Source organism: Eulemur rufifrons, chromosome 3 (assembly GCF_041146395.1).
Source record: "Eulemur rufifrons isolate Redbay chromosome 3, OSU_ERuf_1, whole genome shotgun sequence".
NCBI classification, from domain to species: Eukaryota; Metazoa; Chordata; class Mammalia; order Primates; family Lemuridae; genus Eulemur; species Eulemur rufifrons.
In genome coordinates, this window is record NC_090985.1 from 68,279,434 (window position 1) to 68,299,949 (window position 20,516).

The 20,516-nt window shown below is 35.5% G+C and overlaps 1 protein-coding gene across 1 annotated transcript in view; it reads right to left on the reverse strand.

Annotated features, from left to right (window-relative positions):
* Nucleotides 1-4,463: 4,463 nt before the first annotated feature.
* Nucleotides 4,464-20,516, reverse strand: part of DECR1 (2,4-dienoyl-CoA reductase 1) — a 38,670-nt gene continuing 22,617 nt past the window's right edge. The window contains exons 6-10 of the mRNA XM_069466250.1: nucleotides 11,333-11,432; nucleotides 7,291-7,363; nucleotides 5,238-5,384; nucleotides 4,730-4,792; nucleotides 4,464-4,627 (exon numbers count right to left, since the gene is read on the reverse strand). Coding sequence (XP_069322351.1) covers nucleotides 4,568-4,627; nucleotides 4,730-4,792; nucleotides 5,238-5,384; nucleotides 7,291-7,363; nucleotides 11,333-11,432 — 443 coding nt within the window. The 3' untranslated portion in view covers nucleotides 4,464-4,567. The remainder of the gene's footprint in view (nucleotides 4,628-4,729; nucleotides 4,793-5,237; nucleotides 5,385-7,290; nucleotides 7,364-11,332; nucleotides 11,433-20,516) is intronic.

The following is a 20,516-nucleotide window of genomic DNA, read 5'->3' on the forward strand; positions in this document are numbered from 1 at the left end:
AAGCAATTGCTACATAGAAAAAAAAAGCCAGAAACATAGGAATACATATTGTGTGATTCTATTGATATAAATTTCAAAAGCAGCTTAGTTGTGGTGTCAGAAGTCAAGATAGTGGTTAGTTTTAGGGAGAAGGAAGAGAGTCATAATAGGAGCCAGGTGGGAGGCTTCTGGATTCCTGGTAACATTCTGTTTCTTGAGCTGGGTACTGGTTACATGAGTGTATTCATTTTGTGATAATTCATGATTTGTGCAATTTTAGAAGTCATTTTAACTTCAACTAAAAAGTTAAAAAACAAACTAATGGGCTTTTCCCCTTCAAGGCTTTTGTAATGTAATTTCTAACTCATAAAGACCCTGTGATTGTCTCTTGCTTTAAGTTATGATCCCAAGAAACATCCAACTGGACAATAGACATGAGGTTGACTAATTGTGTGACCTGGGGCAAGTCATATAACTTTCTTGGACTGCAGTTTCCTCAACTGGAAAATGAAAAGATTAAGAATTTGTATCTTCTAAGGCTTTTCCAGCTCTAAAATTCTACAAAGTTGCTTAAATTCTTGCTGCTTTAGTTTCCACAGAATAAGGAAATAATGGCTGTCACTCTACAGCTGAAACATTTCCTGGAGGTGTTTTCACATATTAATTGTAAGATGAATGACACTGTTACCAATAATCCTCACTTTAATTTACTGAGTATCAACTCTTCCATTAGTACAATAGAAGCAGGACTCTTACAAAAGGTACTAAGTAGAGTGACAATGTAATAATTCTTAAGGTCAAACACTGATGTGGTTACAGCCCAAACGTTGTCTGTCATAGAGTATAATGATTACCCATCAATAATGTTTGTTTCTCTTTCAGACTCAGGAAGAAATGACTGTTACTCAGTATCCCCATGGTCTCGCTTTTCTGATCCTCTCTGCCATGATTGCAAGCTTTGCTCCCTCATCCACCATTTGTAATAACATATAATAATGATGCAAACTTTGGAAGATGACTAAGAAACTATTATAAGAACTATTTTTAATAGAAGAAAAAATTATATACAAGCTTACACAAATCAAAATCTTTGCAAAAGTGTAATATTTAAAGTTTTATTTATAATATTGAAAAATAAAAATAACCTATGATCTCACTTATGTGGGGAATCAAATAAAGTTGAAACTCATAGAACTGGAAAGTAGAATGATAGTTACCAGAGGCTGGGGGTGGAGGGGGCAACTTTTGATCAGAGAGTACAAAAGTTTCAGAGAGACAGGAGGAATAGGTTTTGAGACCTATTGCACAGCAGTCAACATCTTATATATTTCAAAATAACTAAGAGTAAATTTAAAATGTCTCAAAATAAAAAATATGTAAGAGAGGTGGTAGATACTGTAAATTAGATTGATTTAATCATTCCACACTGTATACATATATCAAAAGATCACATTGTGCCCCATAAAAGTATACAATTATGATCTGTCAACCAAAAATGATAATAGTAATAATTTAAAAATGCATTGGCAAGAGAGGCACCAGCATCCTTGAAGAAAACAATTTTAAACTTAAAAAATAAAAAAGTAACATAACTATAAGCATTTAGAATTAAATTATGATACATATAAATAATAGAATACTAAAAATAATACTTACTTTTCAAAGAATCCAATTTATCATACAATCTGAACTATTAACAAAAAAGGAGGGAAGTTGAGCAAACATTGGGGAAAAAACTATATTTATAAAGTTATAAAAATGTAAACACTGAAGATCAATCTTACCAAAAATAGGGATATGGTTATATTAGTAGAATTAGTAGAGGGGAAGAGTGTCTCTGTGTGTGTTTGGTGAGAGGTGGGAGGTAGAAGGTGGGTATGAAAATGGAGTAAGAGTGATAACCATCATTCATGGAAGAAAGTCAATGAAATTTCTGAAATTGGGGGAAAACATCAAGAAATAGCAAAATAAGTATGTTGCTTTTTAAAATGGAGTTATATGAGAGAAGAAAAAGAAAAAAAGTTGGCAGTTGCTGTGGAAAGTGAGTTGAGGAGCAGGGACTGCAGTAGTTGATAACTATGTAAATTATATGCACAAATTACCTTCATAAAAATAAAAAAGCAAAAGACTGAAAATAAATATTTCAAAATATTAGCAGAAGTTTTCTTTAGAAAGTTAGTGAATTTTTAAATTTTTTTCTATTTTTTTGTATTCTCACATTTTCTGTGATAACCAAGTCTTAAAAATGAAAGGGCAGAAAAAGATAAGAGGTTCCAACTTTCTTTTATACGCTTTACATTTTATGGTGTATTTACTTATTACATCTCACTTAGTCCTCATAGCAACCTGGGAAGCAGATATTATAATCCTATATCTTAGAGATCAGTGGTCCCCGACTTTTTTGGCACCAGGGACCAGTTTTATGGAAGACATTTTTTCCCTGGGGGTGAGGGCAGAATGGTTTTGGGATGATTCAAGCGTATTACATTTATTGTGCAGTCAAACCTTTCTGCTAATGATCATCTGTATTTGCAGCCACTCCCCAGTGCTAGCATCACCACCTCAGCTCCACCTCAAATCATCAGGCATTAGATGCTCATAAGGAGGGCACAACCTAGATCCCTCACATATACAGTTTACAGTAGCGTTCGTGCTCTTTGAGAATCTAACGCCGCTGCTGATCTGACAGGAAATGGAGTTTATGCCTTGATGCCAGTGATGAGGAGCAGCTATAAATACAGAAGAAGCTTCACTTACTTGCCCACTGCTCACCTCCTGCTGTGGGGCCCGGTTCCTAATAGGCCACAGACTGGTACCACTCTGCAGCCCCGGGCTTGGGGATGGCAGTTAAAGATGTCAAAAATAAGAAGTGATGAAACTTATACAAGGGTCTTTTTTTTACACTACAAGAAGTATTGATAATTTTAAAAAGAAGAAGAGACATGTGGATGACTGAAAAGAAAACCAGGGTTAGTGTTAAAGGTAAAATGGAGATTGGGTACCTGCATTGCAAAAGTGTCAAGAAAAAGTGTAACATCCTAAAAAGCCCAGTGAAAGTCAGTATAATTAGAAATGTCAAGGCCACTTATTCCAAACCTATAACATCACCCTATATGTACACAACTAAATATAATAAATGTAATTTATGTGCACAATTAGCTACCAATATAATAAGGGTTTCCACGTGGGGCTTATAGATTATAAATTCAAATAAGAAAAATGGATTCTTTTGCAGATCTGTTAAGATAAAGTAAGATGAAAGCTGGTCCCTTCTCCTGACAATTTGGACAATGGGGACGGTCAGTCTAGTGAACATGTGACAAGTGATTCCTAGGAAAGCAAAATGGACTTTTTAAAAATATAGGCTCAAAATTATAGCTCTGTAGACTTAAGACTTTGGCTTTCTTATTATTTCATTCTCAGGATACCAAATTAGTCAAACCAAATATAAAATTAAATTAAATTTACACAAAAATATTTTATAACCTTTGTTTATCTTCTCTACCCAAAGAAATCTATTTTTCTTTTAAAGCTGAGATGGAATGCTATCTCTCTAAACTCTGGAGACAGAATGAATTACTTCTTCCTCCACACTTTAATACTGCCAGAATAATATTTACCATAATATATCATAAATAATTATTTATAGGTCTGTCTATCCTGCTAGATAATGAGTTTCAAGAGGGCAAGGGCCGTAGATTATTCAGTACCAAATAAAATGCCTGGCTATAAATAAGTCCTAGTAAAAATTTAAGGTTTGAGTTAATAGTGAACTATCTAAAGAAGAAAATTCACAAGCACAATGAAAATGAAATACACTGGAAAGGCAGAATCTATTGAATTTATTGTAGATTCTTTAATTTCTTTTTTTTTTAAATATTTTGTTGTTATTGTTATTTTGAGACAGAGTCTTGCTCTGTTGCCTGGGTTAGAGTGCAGTGGCATCATCATAGCTCACTGCAACCTCAAACTCCTGGGCTCCAGTGATCCTCCTGCCTCAGCCTCTCAAGTAGCTGGGACTACAGGTGCACGCCACCATGCCCAGATATTATTTTATTTTTTTATAGAGAGGAGGTCTCACTAGGTTGCCCAAGCTGGTCTTGAACTCCTGACCTCAAGCAGTCCTCCCCACTCACCTTCCCAAAGTGCTAGGATTACAGGTGTGAGCCACAAGGCCTGGGCCAGATTCTCTACTTTCTTTCTTTCTTTCAGGCCCTATAACAATAAGCATAGCATAATTTGTAACTCAAATGCTATTTCCACTATTAAGCTTCTCCTGATTTTCCAGGTTGCAAATATCCATTCCTTTCTCTGCACTTCCAAGCACTTTTTACTTCTATCAAAGCCTTCCACCCACTCTCCCCTTTTTCTTAAGTTTTAAACATTTTTTTGAAAGGAGTATATCTCATCTTAATTTATCTTTGACATACAACAGCTACAAACACTGGCCTGGCACATAATAACACACTCAATGAATTGTTTGTTCATTAACAATTTATTAGACTTGAAATATGGGAAAGATGATAGACAGTTTGTATCATTTCTATTCTCTGACTTTTCTGTGGCCAAAATGATGGCCAGAATTGTCTTAGGAGCCTTTTGTCTTCCTAACGAGTTCTTCTATTGTGTCCCACTGCTCCTTGGTGACCTAACACAAAAAGAAAATAACAATTTAATATGGTTCCTGCATGTTTTTAAAGCTTAGTATCCTAGCTGTTAATATTACATTAAATACACAAAATGGCATTACCTTTCTCAGACTGTTGAATTCCCCTGAAATAAGTGCTTCCTCTCCACCATCAAATCTAATAGCCTGCAAAAAAAAATTTTAAAACTTTGAAACTAACTCCTTTTAAAACATTTCTGAACCCTTATCCATATTCCCAGCCTAAAGGGATGGAGTAGCTCCTTGGCACTTCCAATAAAAGCCCAAATTTTAAAGATAAAACTCACGATTAAACCTAAATGGTGTAGAATCCTATTTTCATCATCTCCACAATTTCAAATTCCACCCAATCTTAAAGATCATCTTAAAAGCATGTCTACCAAAGTAACTTACATTTAACAAAATTAATTTATCAGTTAATACATTTCATAGGTGAAACAATATATATAATATTTTGATATTATTTACAGCTAAATAAATATTTTAAATCATATTTATTACCAGCATTGCCAAGATTGGTTCCATACTATATACGCCTCCCTACCCCAAAACCACCTCTGAAAAAAAGTCAAGAGAAATAAACAATGCTTACTGCTCCATTAATCCAAGAAGCATAATCACTACAAAGGAAAGCAGCAAGATTTGCAAGTTCTTCCACAGTCCCCAGCCGACCACAGGGAATTCTGTCAATCATATCTTTCTCAAATTCTCCAGTTGGGTCAAGACGGCTAAAGGCGCCCTTAGAAATTCAGAAGACAGTTTAGGTTGTGGTTTTTGTTTGTTTGTTTTTAACGCAACCCCTTTGCTACATAAGAAAAAAAATTGTATAAAACGGAATGCTATCACGGCAGCCTTTTCATGTCTTACGCCTTGTAAGAAATAAAGAATTTCAACAAATTCTTCTACATTCACTCTAGCCCCCCAAAACAAGTCATTTTACCTAACTTTGACCTAAAAAAAGGATCAATGGAAAACATAACCTTTTTACCTTAATTTCTTCTCTGAAAAATGAGGATATCTATCTTAGCTATCTCACAAAATTGTTGTAAGCATCAAATGAGAAAATGTATATAAAATTACTCTGAAATATGTACAAGCTTAGTGGGAGGGAGGCAGTGTATGGTATTATTGTCATGTCATTTACTAAACACAGAAGAGTGACTCAAGTGGAAATATTTAAGAGGAAATTCCTTTTCTACTCCCTTCTCAAAATATTAGGAAAGGAAGAAAACAAGTACGTGGGAATATTAAATTCAAGTAGATCCTAGAGAGGAAAAAAAACCGTAACTAAATTAGCCCAACAATTTCTGCTTTGTGTCAACGATGTGAAGGAATAGACCAAGATGAAGTATAGATGTGCACTGATTAATAATGACTGGATTTTTCTGTACCCGTGTTTTTCTCAATAGCACAGGTATGAGACTGAGCAAACACTCAGGAGTCTCCTTGTGAGCCTCCAGTTCTCCCTGGGCAGGTAGAAAGCAACAGAGACAAAGGGTATCAGCTGGTCCCAGTCCTGGTTCTGTAAGTGCAGGCTAGGGAGTCTGTACTTCAGTTTTCTTTTAATCTCTTTAAAACTAAATACTTACTGTTTGGGTATCACTCATATCTCAATGACTAGACTATAAACTTCTTCAAGCACTTTCTCACAAATGTTTCTGTATATTTCTCAGTACCTATGCACACAGTGGGCATTCAACAAATATATGTTAAACAGATAACTAAAATGCAGATGATCTTTCCTAGATACTGAGGTCCTAGAAAAAAGTTTCTGTGACTATACAGTTCTTTTCAGACACTACTTAGCACAGGGCCACCCTGAAGCATGTGTTGTATGCTTTTGAGTTGTTTTCCCACTAACCTAATATTCCTTAGCATATTTTCCAATGTGTTTATACAACTGAAACTTGTTACAAAACTTTGGCTGGGCTTTCAAAGCTACATTCCGGTTGGGTTTATAAATTCTTGCTTTACATGAAAACAAAAAGAAGTGTGAGAGTGAAGTTATTTGGGGCAGTGTGAGAGAACAGAGAACGTGTGGACACGCTGAGCAACATCTGTGACAGCATTAGTGATAATTATGAATTGCACTCAGTTCTGTAGGGATTATTACTTACAGGTGAAAGGCATATGCCATCGAAGGATTTTAACTGGAGAAACGTGGGAGTTAGATGACATGCATAATTGACTGTTTGAAAGTGAAAAGGCACAGGCATGAGTCAAAGACAATGCTACCTATAGGAAAACCAAGCCTGTATAATAAATTCCTAGAGCATTTCTTAAACTAAAAATATAGTTACATTTCCATGATTGACAAAAAGGATGTCAGTCAAAGTCAGTCTTCAAAATATGGTGAAAATTAAGAAATACAGGAAAATAAGAGATAACTGAAGCAAATCAGACAAAATGCCACAATTGATGGCATAAAAGATCCCAGAAGATTAAGACATCGAAATAAACCTAACCGAGAAGTTGCATAGCTGTTACATTCCTGCCCACCTCCTTATTTCGTAGACTGGATAATAGCAAAAGCCTCTTCCTTACAACCCAGACTTCCCTAGAAAGTCCACACAACCATCAGAATACATCTATCACTTTCATTCTTTAATCATTCACAATGTGGTAATAAGCAAACTACAACTTACTTTGGTTTTTATAGGCCCTGGTTGAATCACGTTGAATCGCATTCCGTATTTACCCCACTCAGCTGCAAGAGATCTAAAAATTAAAATAAACAACATATATTCTAAAATATTATACCATATGTTAAAAAGACTAATAACAAGACTCACTGTGTGCTTACTACGTAACAGAGATTACCCGTAGGTACTATCACTATTCCCTCTGTTACAGATAGGTAACTAAGACACAAAGGGGTTAAATCATTTTCTCTACATCACATGGCTAATCTGTCAACCTCAGGTGGTCTAGCTCCAGTTTGTGCCCTTAACCACTCTGCTATAAAACCTACCATTTACGTTTCAGTGCCCTTAATCACTATGCTACACTGCCTACCATTTACCCTTGAGAACAAGAAGTCCAGTATCAACACACATTTTTAGAGTAGGTATTCATTACCCACATAAAAATGTGAGAGCTTTATGCTCTTCCCTCACATTTCCTGGAGTTCAGTCCTGCAGTTACAAAGGTCATTATAACTTTATTTATAGCCCTTGCATGGATTACAATGTCTGCAATATCACAAGTGCTTTAATTAAGAGATGGATTACATAGATTTAAAATATTAACCACATCCATGTTTAACTAGGCCTTAATACAATTGCTGAATTAAACATGAAAGGAAATAGGAATCTAACAAAATCTTGCTTAATGTCTTAAAGCAAAATATAAGACTAATAGCAAACATGGGACTTTAAAACAACTTGTTTTAAAAACCTATTTGACAGATACACATAACTTTTCTTAATCTAAATTTGTTTTAGGAATTTACATTGATATGTATATTTGTGTGCATATATACTTAATCTAGTTTCAAAAATGACTGAAGGTAGTTTAAAGGAATACAGATAATGCAAATGAGGTAGATAACGATAATTTGAAAGAAAGAAGGAAAAAAGAAACAGAGAAATAAAGATAAGGAAATATAAAGGAGCTATGAATGAAGCTAATATTGAAATATATTGTTAAGTTCCATATAATTGCAATAGTCACATCACAGACTTGTGTCTACTCTATGACCCTAGGCAAAAAAAGTAAGCCTAATCAGTTACACAATTCACAGTACCCATAAGGAAAACACAAGCTAATTGCACAGGAAAAACACAATTGTTTCTAATACAAAAATCAGAAAAACATTTCTTCCTACAAGATTTATAAAAGGAAAATTGTGTTATATAATAATGTCCTGAAGACACTGTATCCTTGCAATAGATAAAATTAGATTAGTTTTATGAAACTATAAGGTATCTATTAATATAGTCTGACAGCATCGCTTCAAAGACCAATTCAGTAAAACCAATTCTAAGGGTCAGGGTACATGTAATTCAAGTACGGTCTCTTAATCTGGCTTAATCCATGACGCATTTTAGAGAGATGGGTGGGCTGCATCTCTTTCAGGCAAATTGTACATAAAAACTGCTTCTTTGAATGATGCTTTTGACAAAGTTCATGACCATAACTACCCTGGGCATGTGTTTGTAGTGTAGCTACTCTAAATCGCTAAAGAAGTAGTAACTTCATGTCTTAACAAAATTACTGAACTGAGCAGAATCCATTTCATCCTGTAAAAAACTTAGTAACCTGTTAAGAAAACCTGCCTAGAGAAAAAGCCATCCTATGGCTCAGAGGTATGTCAGATAAATTTCTTCAATTGCTAGCATGATCTATCAGCTCTCATTAAGCTAGCTTACCTACTGAAGAACTACTGTAATATAATAAGGAATATACCTCATATGACTAACTCTGCATGTTAAGATGCTAAGGACAATATACTCAATAAATGTTAGCCATTATTGTTGTTCATTCATCAAATGTTTATCATGTACTTACCATGTGTCAATGTTCTATCAGTATTGTTTAGCTTCAAATAAAGTTAGTCCCTGCTCTCAAAAGAGCAGTCCTTCTCTCTCAAGAGAGATCAGTTGGGTGGCATAATGAACTAGTTACTAGACTGGGAACAGTATGATGTGAGCCATAGCTGCTTGAAGGAAAAAACACCTGTCTACTGAGAGTGACAGGGAAGGCTTTCCTGAGGAGGCGATATTTGAGCTGACACTTAAGGAAGGATTAGGAGTTTGCAGCAGGAGGCAGGGGGGAGGAGAAAAAGGGGGTGGGAAGGTAGAATGGAGACAGAAAGACAGCCCAAGCATATGGGTCAGTATGAGCAAAGAACAAAGGCACAGACAACATGTAGTACTTGAGAACCTACAAGGTCTTATTCAGTATGACTGTGCACTATAAAGATGGGAACTCGAATTGTAAAGGAAAGCAAATATTAATATTTATTGAGCATCTATTACATGCAATACACTATGCAAGAACACAAAGAAAAGCAACACAAAAACATAGTCCTTAAAGGACATGAAATTGAAACCTCTAATAATATTCAAAAGTCCCAAAAAACAAATATTGATACTGTATAATGATGTCAAAATAGTCTAGTTCCAAACCCTTATTTCCAATACCATCTGACCTTAAAAGAATGATAATTATCCCTATTCAGACTAAGATTCAACTTCTGAATAAAGTAATACTTCTATCTCAAACAAATGTGTACTACTGATTTAAATATTTGAAAGTACCTTGAGTCTACTGAAAGAAGAGCACAATAACACGTTTCAGCAAGAATGGAGCACTAGTGATGTACCAGATCCTCCTGGGTAATGAAGATATAAACATATGGTTCCCTCTCTAACAGAACTCACACTCTGGTGGGGAAGTCAGGTAGTTTTAATGTTATGTTAAAAACTCTGTCATGCCCTTTTCTGTGCCTCTGCTCTACTGGTATACTATCTTCATTTTAGAATCTATTTATTAGTCTGTTTGTCCTCTCACTAGATTGGATTAAACAAAGTTTTAAGACACAGAGAATAGGAAATGATTAATTCTGTGTAGAGAAATGAAAGAAAACATCCCAGAGGAGGTGATAATGATGAAAGCCATAAAAGTAGGCAAAATAATACAGCAAATTCCAGCAATAGCATAACCCAGGGGTAGACATATGAAAATACGTGACGTGTTTAAGGAAACATGGAACAGTTCAATGGAAATTAAAGTACAGGAATAATGGATGGAATAGTATAAAAATTTAAGCTCAGCTGAGGATGAGGACTGTTCTATTTCCATGACTATCATATCCCTGGTACTTAGCACACAAAAGGTACACAATAAATATTTATTGAATAAATTAATTCATAAAGGCCAGGGACAGCTCTGTTTAAAATGTCATAGTGAGTTTTGGTCTTTATTCCAAAGAGTAACAGGAAAATGATTTAAGGTTTTTTAGCTAGGGAGTACCATAAGCAGATATACATTTTTAAAAAGATTATTCTGGTGGGAATATGTATATAAAATGAAAGGGGAAGAGACAGATATCAGAGAAATACAGGATTATTGCAGTAAGCCAGACAAGCAATGATGAGGACTTCCATTACAACAAAGACAATGGAAAAAGCCAATGAGCAACAGACTTAAAAAGCAATCACACTCTGCTGAGATAAAGGCCACTGGGCTTGGCAAGTGCTCAGGATCTGTGTTAGTCCCATTAATCTAACACAGTAGGTATGGTAAAAGAATAAAGATGTGTCTATAAGAAGTTAGAGATGGCACTGGTAAAGATACACGGGAGAGCAAAAAAATAAAAGCTATAGTCTTGGGTGTCTAATAAGTAACCACTAGCCACAGATGGCTATTTAATTTTAATTTAAAATTTTTAAATTTAGTTTCTCAGTCACAGGGGCCTCATGCCATGGGTTCAATTGCTACATGTGACTGTTGGATGGTGCATATTTATAGAACATTTCCATCACTGCAGAAAGTTCTATAGGACAGTGCAACTAGAGACAAAAAGGACCCATGTGGGAGATGGAATGTCTGTCTCATTGTGAGTCCAAATTAGTCTTTGTTTTGCTTTTTTCTGGATGGAGACCAGAAAGCAGAAATTTAGTTCCCTGAGCTACTGAAGTCATCATTTATCTTCAGCAACGAGATTATCATAGAAGAACTCACTTGCTCATGGCTTCCACGCCTGCTTTGGCAGAAGCGCTTGGTGCTACAAAGCCTGATCCAGTCTCAGCATAGATGGTTGTAATAGCGAGAAATGCTGCTCCTGAAATTTTAAAAGAATACAATTGATTAACAATACAGCTATATCAATTCACATCAGGAAAACATGATTTACAAGAATAAGATCTGATTCAAGAGGGTATAACAAAAACTGAAGCATTATTACTAGCCCCAAATTAATGAGAGAGTAATCTAAGAAAATTGCTATTTCTTGCTATTAATCTTGCTGTCAGTTGGCGTGGCCCAGTCTGCACTTACTTGGAATTCTATACCTAGAAAGTCAATACAAAAGCCCAAATCTCAGAGGTATGCCCTATAACACCCTGCATAATCGGCTGGACAGGATTTCCATTAACTAAGTACCACTTAAACAAGAATAAATGATAATTAAAACTAAATTAGCAGAGTCTTCTGCCTCCAGCCATGGTGGACTTACCCTTCCACTGCAAATATCAAGAAAAGTAAGATATACGATACAATCATTTACAGGTACTGTACAACAGGCAGGGAAGGATGGTGATCCCTGAGAGAAGGAAAATGAATGAAATAAGCCCTGAGATCCCCCCAGATTTTTGCTAAGGGTACTACGTAGACTGTGGCATATGCAGAAAATGGCATTCACACTGAGTTAAAGAGACAGAGATCAGAGTTGGGGAGGCTGCAGTGGAAACTAAAGCGAGTAGGAGTTCCTCTAAAGAAAGTATGCAGGGATAGAGCTCCATCAAGCTGCACAGAGTTTCACTGAGTCTTTAGTCAAATACCCAGCTGTACATGTGTAGAGTGTGATTCCATGAAGCCAGCCAAAAAAACAACTCAAGGGAATGGTAAGCTGTATAATTCCCAGAGTTCACACAGGGCTGGGAGGTATGTGAGTTCTAAGCAACTTCATTGAACATCCAGGGCTTTCGGTAGAAGGCTCAGAAAAACCATGCCTTAGTAGGAGCATTAAATTAGCCCAAAAGTAAAGGCTACTCTAGACTCGCCCAAATAAAGCTTTAAAATGAGACTTAAAATGATTGAGCTGGTCCACAAGGAATTTAGCTTCTTGCCAAAACAAAAAACAGACCTCAAAAGAAAATTTAAGATACAATACACTCTACACAACAAGAACAACATAACATTCCTAATATGCTATCGAAAATTACTACACACAAAAGGATACAGAAACACATCCAGGTGAAAAATCGGTTAATAGAAAGAGCCCCAGAAATGACAAAGAAGATAGAATTAGTAAAAACCTTTAAAATGCTATTATAAATATTTTAAAAGATTTCATTGAAAAGATGACTATAATGAGAAAAATGGAAAATACAAAAATATAAACAAATATAACTTCTAAAGCAAAATAATTCAATATCTGAAATAAAAAAATAAACAAATGGGCTTATCTGCAGGAAAAAAGATCCATGAACTTGAAGACACAGCAATATAATATCTAAAATGAAGGTCAGAGGGAAGGAAGAAAAAAATCTGAGTAAAAAAAACAGCAGAGCCTCAGTGACCTGTGGAACAGTATCTAGCATTCTAATACATGTATAATTGGAGTCCCAGAGGAAGAAAAAGTACTTGGAGAAGTAGAGACTAAAAAAATTCCAAATTTGGTAAAAAGTATGACTTAGATACAGAGAGCTAAACAAATCCCTAGCAGGACAAACAGGGGGGAAAAATCAAGACATAATCAATAACTTAAAATTAGTGATAAAGTGAAAATCTTAATAGCAGCCAAAGGAAAAAGTAAACAATGTAAACACAGATAAAAATTTTCTTTGGCTTCTCATCAGAAATAACGTACACTAGAAGATAATGGAATGACATCTTAAAGGTGCTGAAAGATAAGAACTTCCCAACCCTGAACTCCATATCCAGAAAAAATATTCCTCAAAAGTGAAGGTGATATTTTCTGATAAACAAAAGCTGCAACCAGACCTGCACTACAATAAATGTTAAAGAGTGTTCTTCAGGCAAAATGAAAATGACAGTAGATAGAAGCTCAGATCATCGAAAGGAAAGATTGATAACCGAAATGGTAAACAGGTGAATATAAAACATTTTTTCTTGTTTTCTAAATTTCTTTTATAAAATAATTGACTATATAAAGGTATTCTAAAAAGTGACAATGCCCATACAGTAATCAACAGTGCCTGGGATGCAGTAGGTTCTTAAAAAATTAACTGAATGAATGAAAGCTTAAAAGAGTAATCTTTAGCTCCTGTGAAATCAGTGATTTTCTACTGGCCACTTAATCACAACACTAGATAAGACAATACTATAAGTTTAATATTTACAAAAGGATCAAAATGCATTTACATATTTTACAAAACAGTGCATACTTTAAGCAATTTAACATAACTTTGAAGGACTATAAGGAAAGTATTTGGAAGAATATTCAGATAAGTTTTTCTCATATATAACTTCTCTCTCTCTCAGCATTTTCCAGAGTAGAAATAAAACTCAGCATATCCTGGAAAACATGGGGGTGGTGGAGGGGGCAGGAGTACCATTTTGAGGATATGAAAAATAAGAATGGTTATGTTAGTCATTCTGGTAACTCCTTTTATGTATATGAAACTCTGCCTTTCAGATCTCTGAAAATTACTTTGCTTCCAAAATCTTACTCTGTGAAAGAGGAGGTATGGAGAACATTAGTGGGCTCCATGACAGAACAATGGAACAGATGTTAGCTGCATCATTCTTACAGCAAAATCATTTTTAAAACTACTTTGAGGGTGACAATTACTTAACCAAAGGAAATGCTCCAATAGAAAGTGCACTATCTTCCAGTAAAGATTTAACAGATAAGTTTTTCCAAGACTGGGAGAGAAGGAGTCAAGTCATTCTAATATAACTTAGATGCTGAAAATGAAAGTTATTGTACTCTTCTCTTTCTCCCTTTATGTTTTATTTTCTCAGCCTAGAAAATTTAGATAGCCCACTGCTTAGAATGAGATACTGCTGCTTTTAATTCTCTCTGAGTATAAATGAGAGGTAAAAATTTGAAATTGCACTGTTCCAACAGGATGAATGCTGGACGGCGAAACAATTAATAGCTGGACTTCAAAAAATGAACAGTGTGGCTAAAAGCTCAAAGAATCCCCAGATTCCCAGGGTTAGTCACAGATACATTTTTCTTCTTGTAGGAAGCCCAGTTATTTCCATTAGGATGATTGTCCATGGAAGAGGTTTGTAAAAGGCAAGTTTCTAACAGCCTAATGCAGACAACAGAAATGATTCTATGTTATGTAGTGAGATTAAGAAAACAGAGAAAGGAAGCAATAAACAAAATAAATGTTATGCTAGCCCATCCTTCATTACTTTAAAATGGGAAAAAAATAGTAACAAAGGAACATTAAAAATCACACTATAAAAAATTCTAAAATGTGTACACGATTATGATCCAATTTCAAAAGAAAATTCGAAAGCCTTAAAATCTGGTTTAAAGACAAATTATGAAAATTAAAAGAATCAATGAACAATTTTAGTTCTAATGTCCAACAGAGGTGCAGGAACATAGTATAAAGATACCTGGGCTCAAATACCAATTCCACTATTTACTAGCTGTGTAGCTGTGTGACCCTTGGCAAGTCTCCTCCCTGCTCTGGGCCCTAGATTTATGACTTGTAAAATAATAAAACAGGAAGTGTCCAGAAAATGACATTAGATTCTAAGTATTACTATTACTTATTAATTGATTGTGCTGTTGTTTCTACTTATTACTCTTCTACCCACATGTAAAAAGCCTCATTTGCAAACTAATAATATCTAGCTTTTTAATCACCATCTGTAACTAAATTTGATGTTTTATTTATGTATGTATGTATTTATTTATTTTTGTGACAGGGTCTCACTCTGTCACCCAGGCTAGAGTGCAGTGGCGTCATCATAGATCACTGTGATCTATGATGACAGATCTATGATCTATGATGATCTCAAACTCCTGGGCTCCTGGGCTCCTGGGCTCAAGCGATCCTGCCTCAGCCTCCCGAGTGGCTGGGACTACCAGCACATACCGCCACACCCAGCTAATTTTTAAAAATTTTTGTAGAGACAGGGATCTCACTCTGTTGCTCAGGCTGGTCTCAAGCTCCTTGTCTCAAGAGATCCTCCCACCTCAGCCTCCCAAAGTGCTAGGATTATAGGAATGAGCCACCATACCTGGCTGAAAATTGATGTCATCTTTGACTTCACAGTTCAACTATCACTTTCATTGAAATTTGACTCCTGGCCTCAAACCTACACATAAATTTGTATCCACCTCTCAAACCCAACTTCTGTCATCATCCTGGTAGATCTCAACATCCACGTGGATAATATCATAAATCTTACAGCTCCATGATGTCCCCACCCCCATGGATTTTCAGTGCCAGCCCAACTCAGCCACAACTCGACTTTTGTCATCCTTCCAAAATACTGACTACAGTGCCGCCTGCTCTGGACTCTGCCCTTCAGTTCTCTCACACTCTATGTGTTCTTTTAGACTTCATTATAACTTCCAGGCATTTTTTTTTGCCATCTTCTTTAGCTTATTATTCCTTCCTAGTCTAATTTGCATATTTATAGCCTAGACAATTGCATGAATTAATCACTCAATTCCTAGCACTATATTCTCTCAAGACATGAGAGAATTCTCCCTGCAACTCCTCATATCACAGTTGCCTTCTCCACTCTCACACAGAGGGAGTTTAATACTATTACAAACTGTAGGTGAATGCCATTGGAAAGATGCATCTACAAATTCCACTTGGGCTCTAAACACAAGGCATCAGCTCTTTCATGTCTGGAGTAAGCCCCTCCACCTGTGTTTCTGACTCACCGTTCCTGAGGCTAGACCATTCCTTCCCGGGTTTTCTCTTCTTTCTCCTTCATCTTTAGCACCTCTCTTCTATGGGCCCTCCCCTCAATCATTAATCATGCTCCAATCTCCACTCTGAATATCTCTTTCTTTTAATGGATTTTTTTTGGCAAGGGGACAGAGTCTTGCTCTGTCACCAGGGCTAGAGTGCTGTGGCGTCAGCCTAGCTCACAGCAACCTCAAACTCCTGGGTTCAAGTGATCCTCCTGCCTCAGCCTCCTAAGTAGCTGGGACTTCAGTGATGCACCACCACGTCTGGCTAATTTTTTCTATTTTTAGTAGAGACGGGATCTCGCTCTTGCTCAGGCTGGTCTGGAACTCCTGACCTCAAGGGATCCTCCCACCTTGCTCTCCCAGAGTGCTAGGATTACAGTTGTGAGCCAAAAATATTCCTCTTCTTAAGATCCTTTAGTTTAACTATACCCACCTCCAAGCATAAAATCCATGTCCCTCAGCCTCCTCACCCCCCATCCCCACTTCCTAAACACACAACTGAGCTATTGTTTGCAGCTTTAACTCTTCCATTGTTGTTGCTGGCAATTAATCTTACTGACAATCATGGAAAGAGAAACTTCTCTGTCTTTTTGATGAGGGCACAGAGGAAACCTGTCTCTCAACCAGTTTTCAATGACAGCCCAGATTAAAATCTAAAAATCATCAATGCTTTAAAGTTACTTAAAGGAGAACTATGTAACTTAAAAAACTAGAATAACCCTGCTTAAAAGAATATTACTAAGTAAATGCTTTTTCTGATTTAAACAATTAACATAAATACATCCCCCATGTAGGTTGCAAATTTGCAAGTTTAATTACAGTAAGTGCTATCAGGGCTCTGGTTTTTCTAATCCATTTTAATTATGGGTCATAGCCTAAATTTCAGATACTTGATGGACCCTTGAAAAAGGGGTGGTAAAATTATACTTATCTTGGAGGAAACTAAAATTTTCTTTAATAACTAACATTTATTGAGTACTAGACTACTCTGGGTCAGGCACTATTCTTAACGCTTTACAGATACTAGTTCATTTAATCATTACATCAACTCTAGGAGAAGGCTTTATTATTAATGTCATTTTGCAGAAGAGATTGAGGCACAATGAGGTAACCTGTCCAGGTTCACAGGATTAATAAGTGAGGTAACCAGGATCAGAACTAGGCAGTTTGGCTCTAGAGCCTACGCTCTTAACCACTATGTAAAACAGCCTTGCCAAGAAATTTCCAATTACATACTTAAAAAGAAAAGAAAAAAAAGATTCCTTTTCAAAATTCCCCAATCATCCTACCTTTCCATTATCTTCACAAAACACCAAAATACAGTGCTTAGTTGCTCCAAGAAATTTTAATAGATGAAGTTGGAATCTTTTATCAACTAGCAAGATAACTGTAACAAAAAAAGATATTAATGCTGCCAAAATAAATTTCAACTGATTACCAAAAATGCATTTTAAAGTATTCTTTAAATGCACCTGGACACAATATAAAGACATGTATCCGTACAATTCTTTTACACTTTAAAATCTAAACACTATATATCTTGTAATCACAGTTCTGATAAATAAGAAAAGCTGCCTTCTTCTGCTCCACTCTTCCTGCTTCTGAAACAAGGTGCATTTTAATTCCATTCTAGTTGTTCATGTCAAATGACTGGGCATCTTCTTTTCCCTCTAAGAGCTGAAGAACACAATTGAAAGAAATATTAAATATGTCCTCAACTCACTTTCCTTTTGTAGGTCTCTAGAATGTTTCATTGCATAAACAAAGCACCAACTTTGTGTTTAGTGTTAAGTTTAGAAATGGTGGGGAAAGAAATGGGGAAAAATGGAAAAGGTTTGCAGGTGAGCCCAAGCAATGGGTCCTGATGGATAAAAGCATTCTAATCTTGATGGGTAGGAAAAGGAGACCTACAACATGAAACAATAACATGCAATATGTTTTTAAATGCTACAGTGTGCAATACAGACTCTGAACAGGGAGGAGCAGGACTACAGCTGGATATCAAGATTCTCTACGCCTTAGGGAAAGAATGATTTTAGTCAGAGCATGTGGAATGCGGCACTCAAACAAGGGATTATGATGGATGGATTGAGGGGACTGAGGGGGCCGAGGGGGCCTGATTATGGAGGAGGAGGAAGAGGAAGAGGAAGAGTAATTGGCCAAGTACAGTATCTATGGATTAGAAAGAATGTCTTGAAATTTATTTTTGCATTTACAGTTCACACTCATGAGGAGAATAGCAAGATGGTTAAAAACCTTGTGTTTTCTTATAATTTAACCTAACTACAAGAACAGTATAAAGTATTTTACAAGTTATTTCAATGTTTCCAAGCCCTCATGTATTCTTCTCTTCCTCTATCACAAGGCTGCTGGTAAGATGACTTCAGGCATGATTTCAGTAAGTACCATCCTAGCCACAAATCCTTTTATAGACATTTATTAATTACTTCCTCCCCGCCCCTACCCCGCATATTACATGATTAACTTGCTTAGATAGTGAGTTTTCACTCTTTCAGTTTTTCTAACATAAACTCCACATGGTTTAAGCTTTCTTGGGATGCTAACTGACTATCCCTTACTCTTTGATTCTCTGAAGCTCTTCAGATTATTTTGGCCAAACTCTTAAATCAGCTAGGATACTGTATATTCATTCACATGAAGAAGTACATGTATATCTGTAAAGAAATTTATAGTTTTCATGAGGCTTTTACAGTTAACACCTTGTTTTGTTACTAAATATTGGAGTAGAAATGTATTATCAAATCTATTTTACAGAAATAGAAAACTAACAGTAAAAATACCATGACTCACTAACTGTCCAAGTATCACGTGTAAACTAGGAGATCAACCATAATTATAACAAAGTCACAATCCCTTCTTTTTCCCTACTGCACCACTTATAATGAAAATTTTTTTAAAAAACTATATCAGTCATTGATTTTAATAGTAATAGTTAACACATTAGGCATTTAATAAACCATAGTTTCCCATCTGTGAATGTATTAAAAACATTTAGCTCATATATTTAAAAAAAGAATAACTGTGCATCCACTTTGATCCATATCTATGACCAGGAATAAAATAGCACATACCTTACAAGGTCATGCAAGTATTAAATGAGTTAGTAAGTGTTTAGAACAAAATGTGATGCATAGGAAGCACCCAATAAATGTTAGCTGTTAAAAAAAGAAAGAAAGAATAAAAGAATAAAGGAAGGAGGGAAAGAAGAAGAAAGGAGGAAAGAAAGTTAGCAAGGAAAAAAAGGAAGAAAGGAAAGACAAGATGAGGAAGACAAGGGAGAAAAGGAGAGAAGGAAGAAGGAAAATATGGTTAAAAATAGGAGATGCCCTTATAAATAATGCTTCACTTTTTCCTTGTTCTGTATTCCAACACCTGTTTTGTTGTAGATCTTTATTTAATAATTATAAAACTTGCAGTAATCACTATAGAATTCTCATACGGTCTTACGCAGTAGGAATTCTAGTTTTCTGGTATAATATAAAGGGATCCATGTGATTCAATTACCAAAGCTAGTCTAAAATCAAGTATAACATCTCGGTAGCCTGCCATATATTTTTTAATTGATATACATAAAAGAAACAAAAAGAAAATTTAAAAAAAAATAATTTTCTTTAGATGGAATCCAAATGTATTTTTAAAAGACAATGATGGATATAAAGCCGACATTTTTACATGAATGTAAAGTAATTTAAGATTGTTTTAAAAATCCAAATATGAAGAGTATCATACTGTGTTGAATACTTACCTAATATGTCTTTGATGGTGGCACAAGGATATTTGTTGGATTTAGGTTAAACATAATATCAATTTTAAAAGCCAGGCTGTAGCCAATATATCACCTATATCCACAGGACAAAGCTGAGGATGGCCAGAGCAGTTGGAAAGGAGGAAGTAAGTTTTACTGAAGGTTCCATCAGTAAAATTAGGCAAGAAAGAAAATAAAAGGCATACAGATTTGGAAGGAAGATATAAAAATTGTCTTTTTTCCACAAACCATATTATCATCGATGTAGAAAATCCAAAGGAATCTAATAAAAAAGCTGTAAGAACTATTAAGTGAGTTTAGCAAGCTCCCAGGAAAAAGATCAATATATAAAACAAACCCACTGTATTTCTAAACACTAGAAGAAAACTACTGGAAACTAAAATTTAGAAAATAATACCATTTGCCATAGCACCAAAAACTAAAATACCCTGGGAAAAAGTTAACAAAACACATGCAAGACCTATACCCCGAAAACAGCAAAATATTGTTGATAGAAA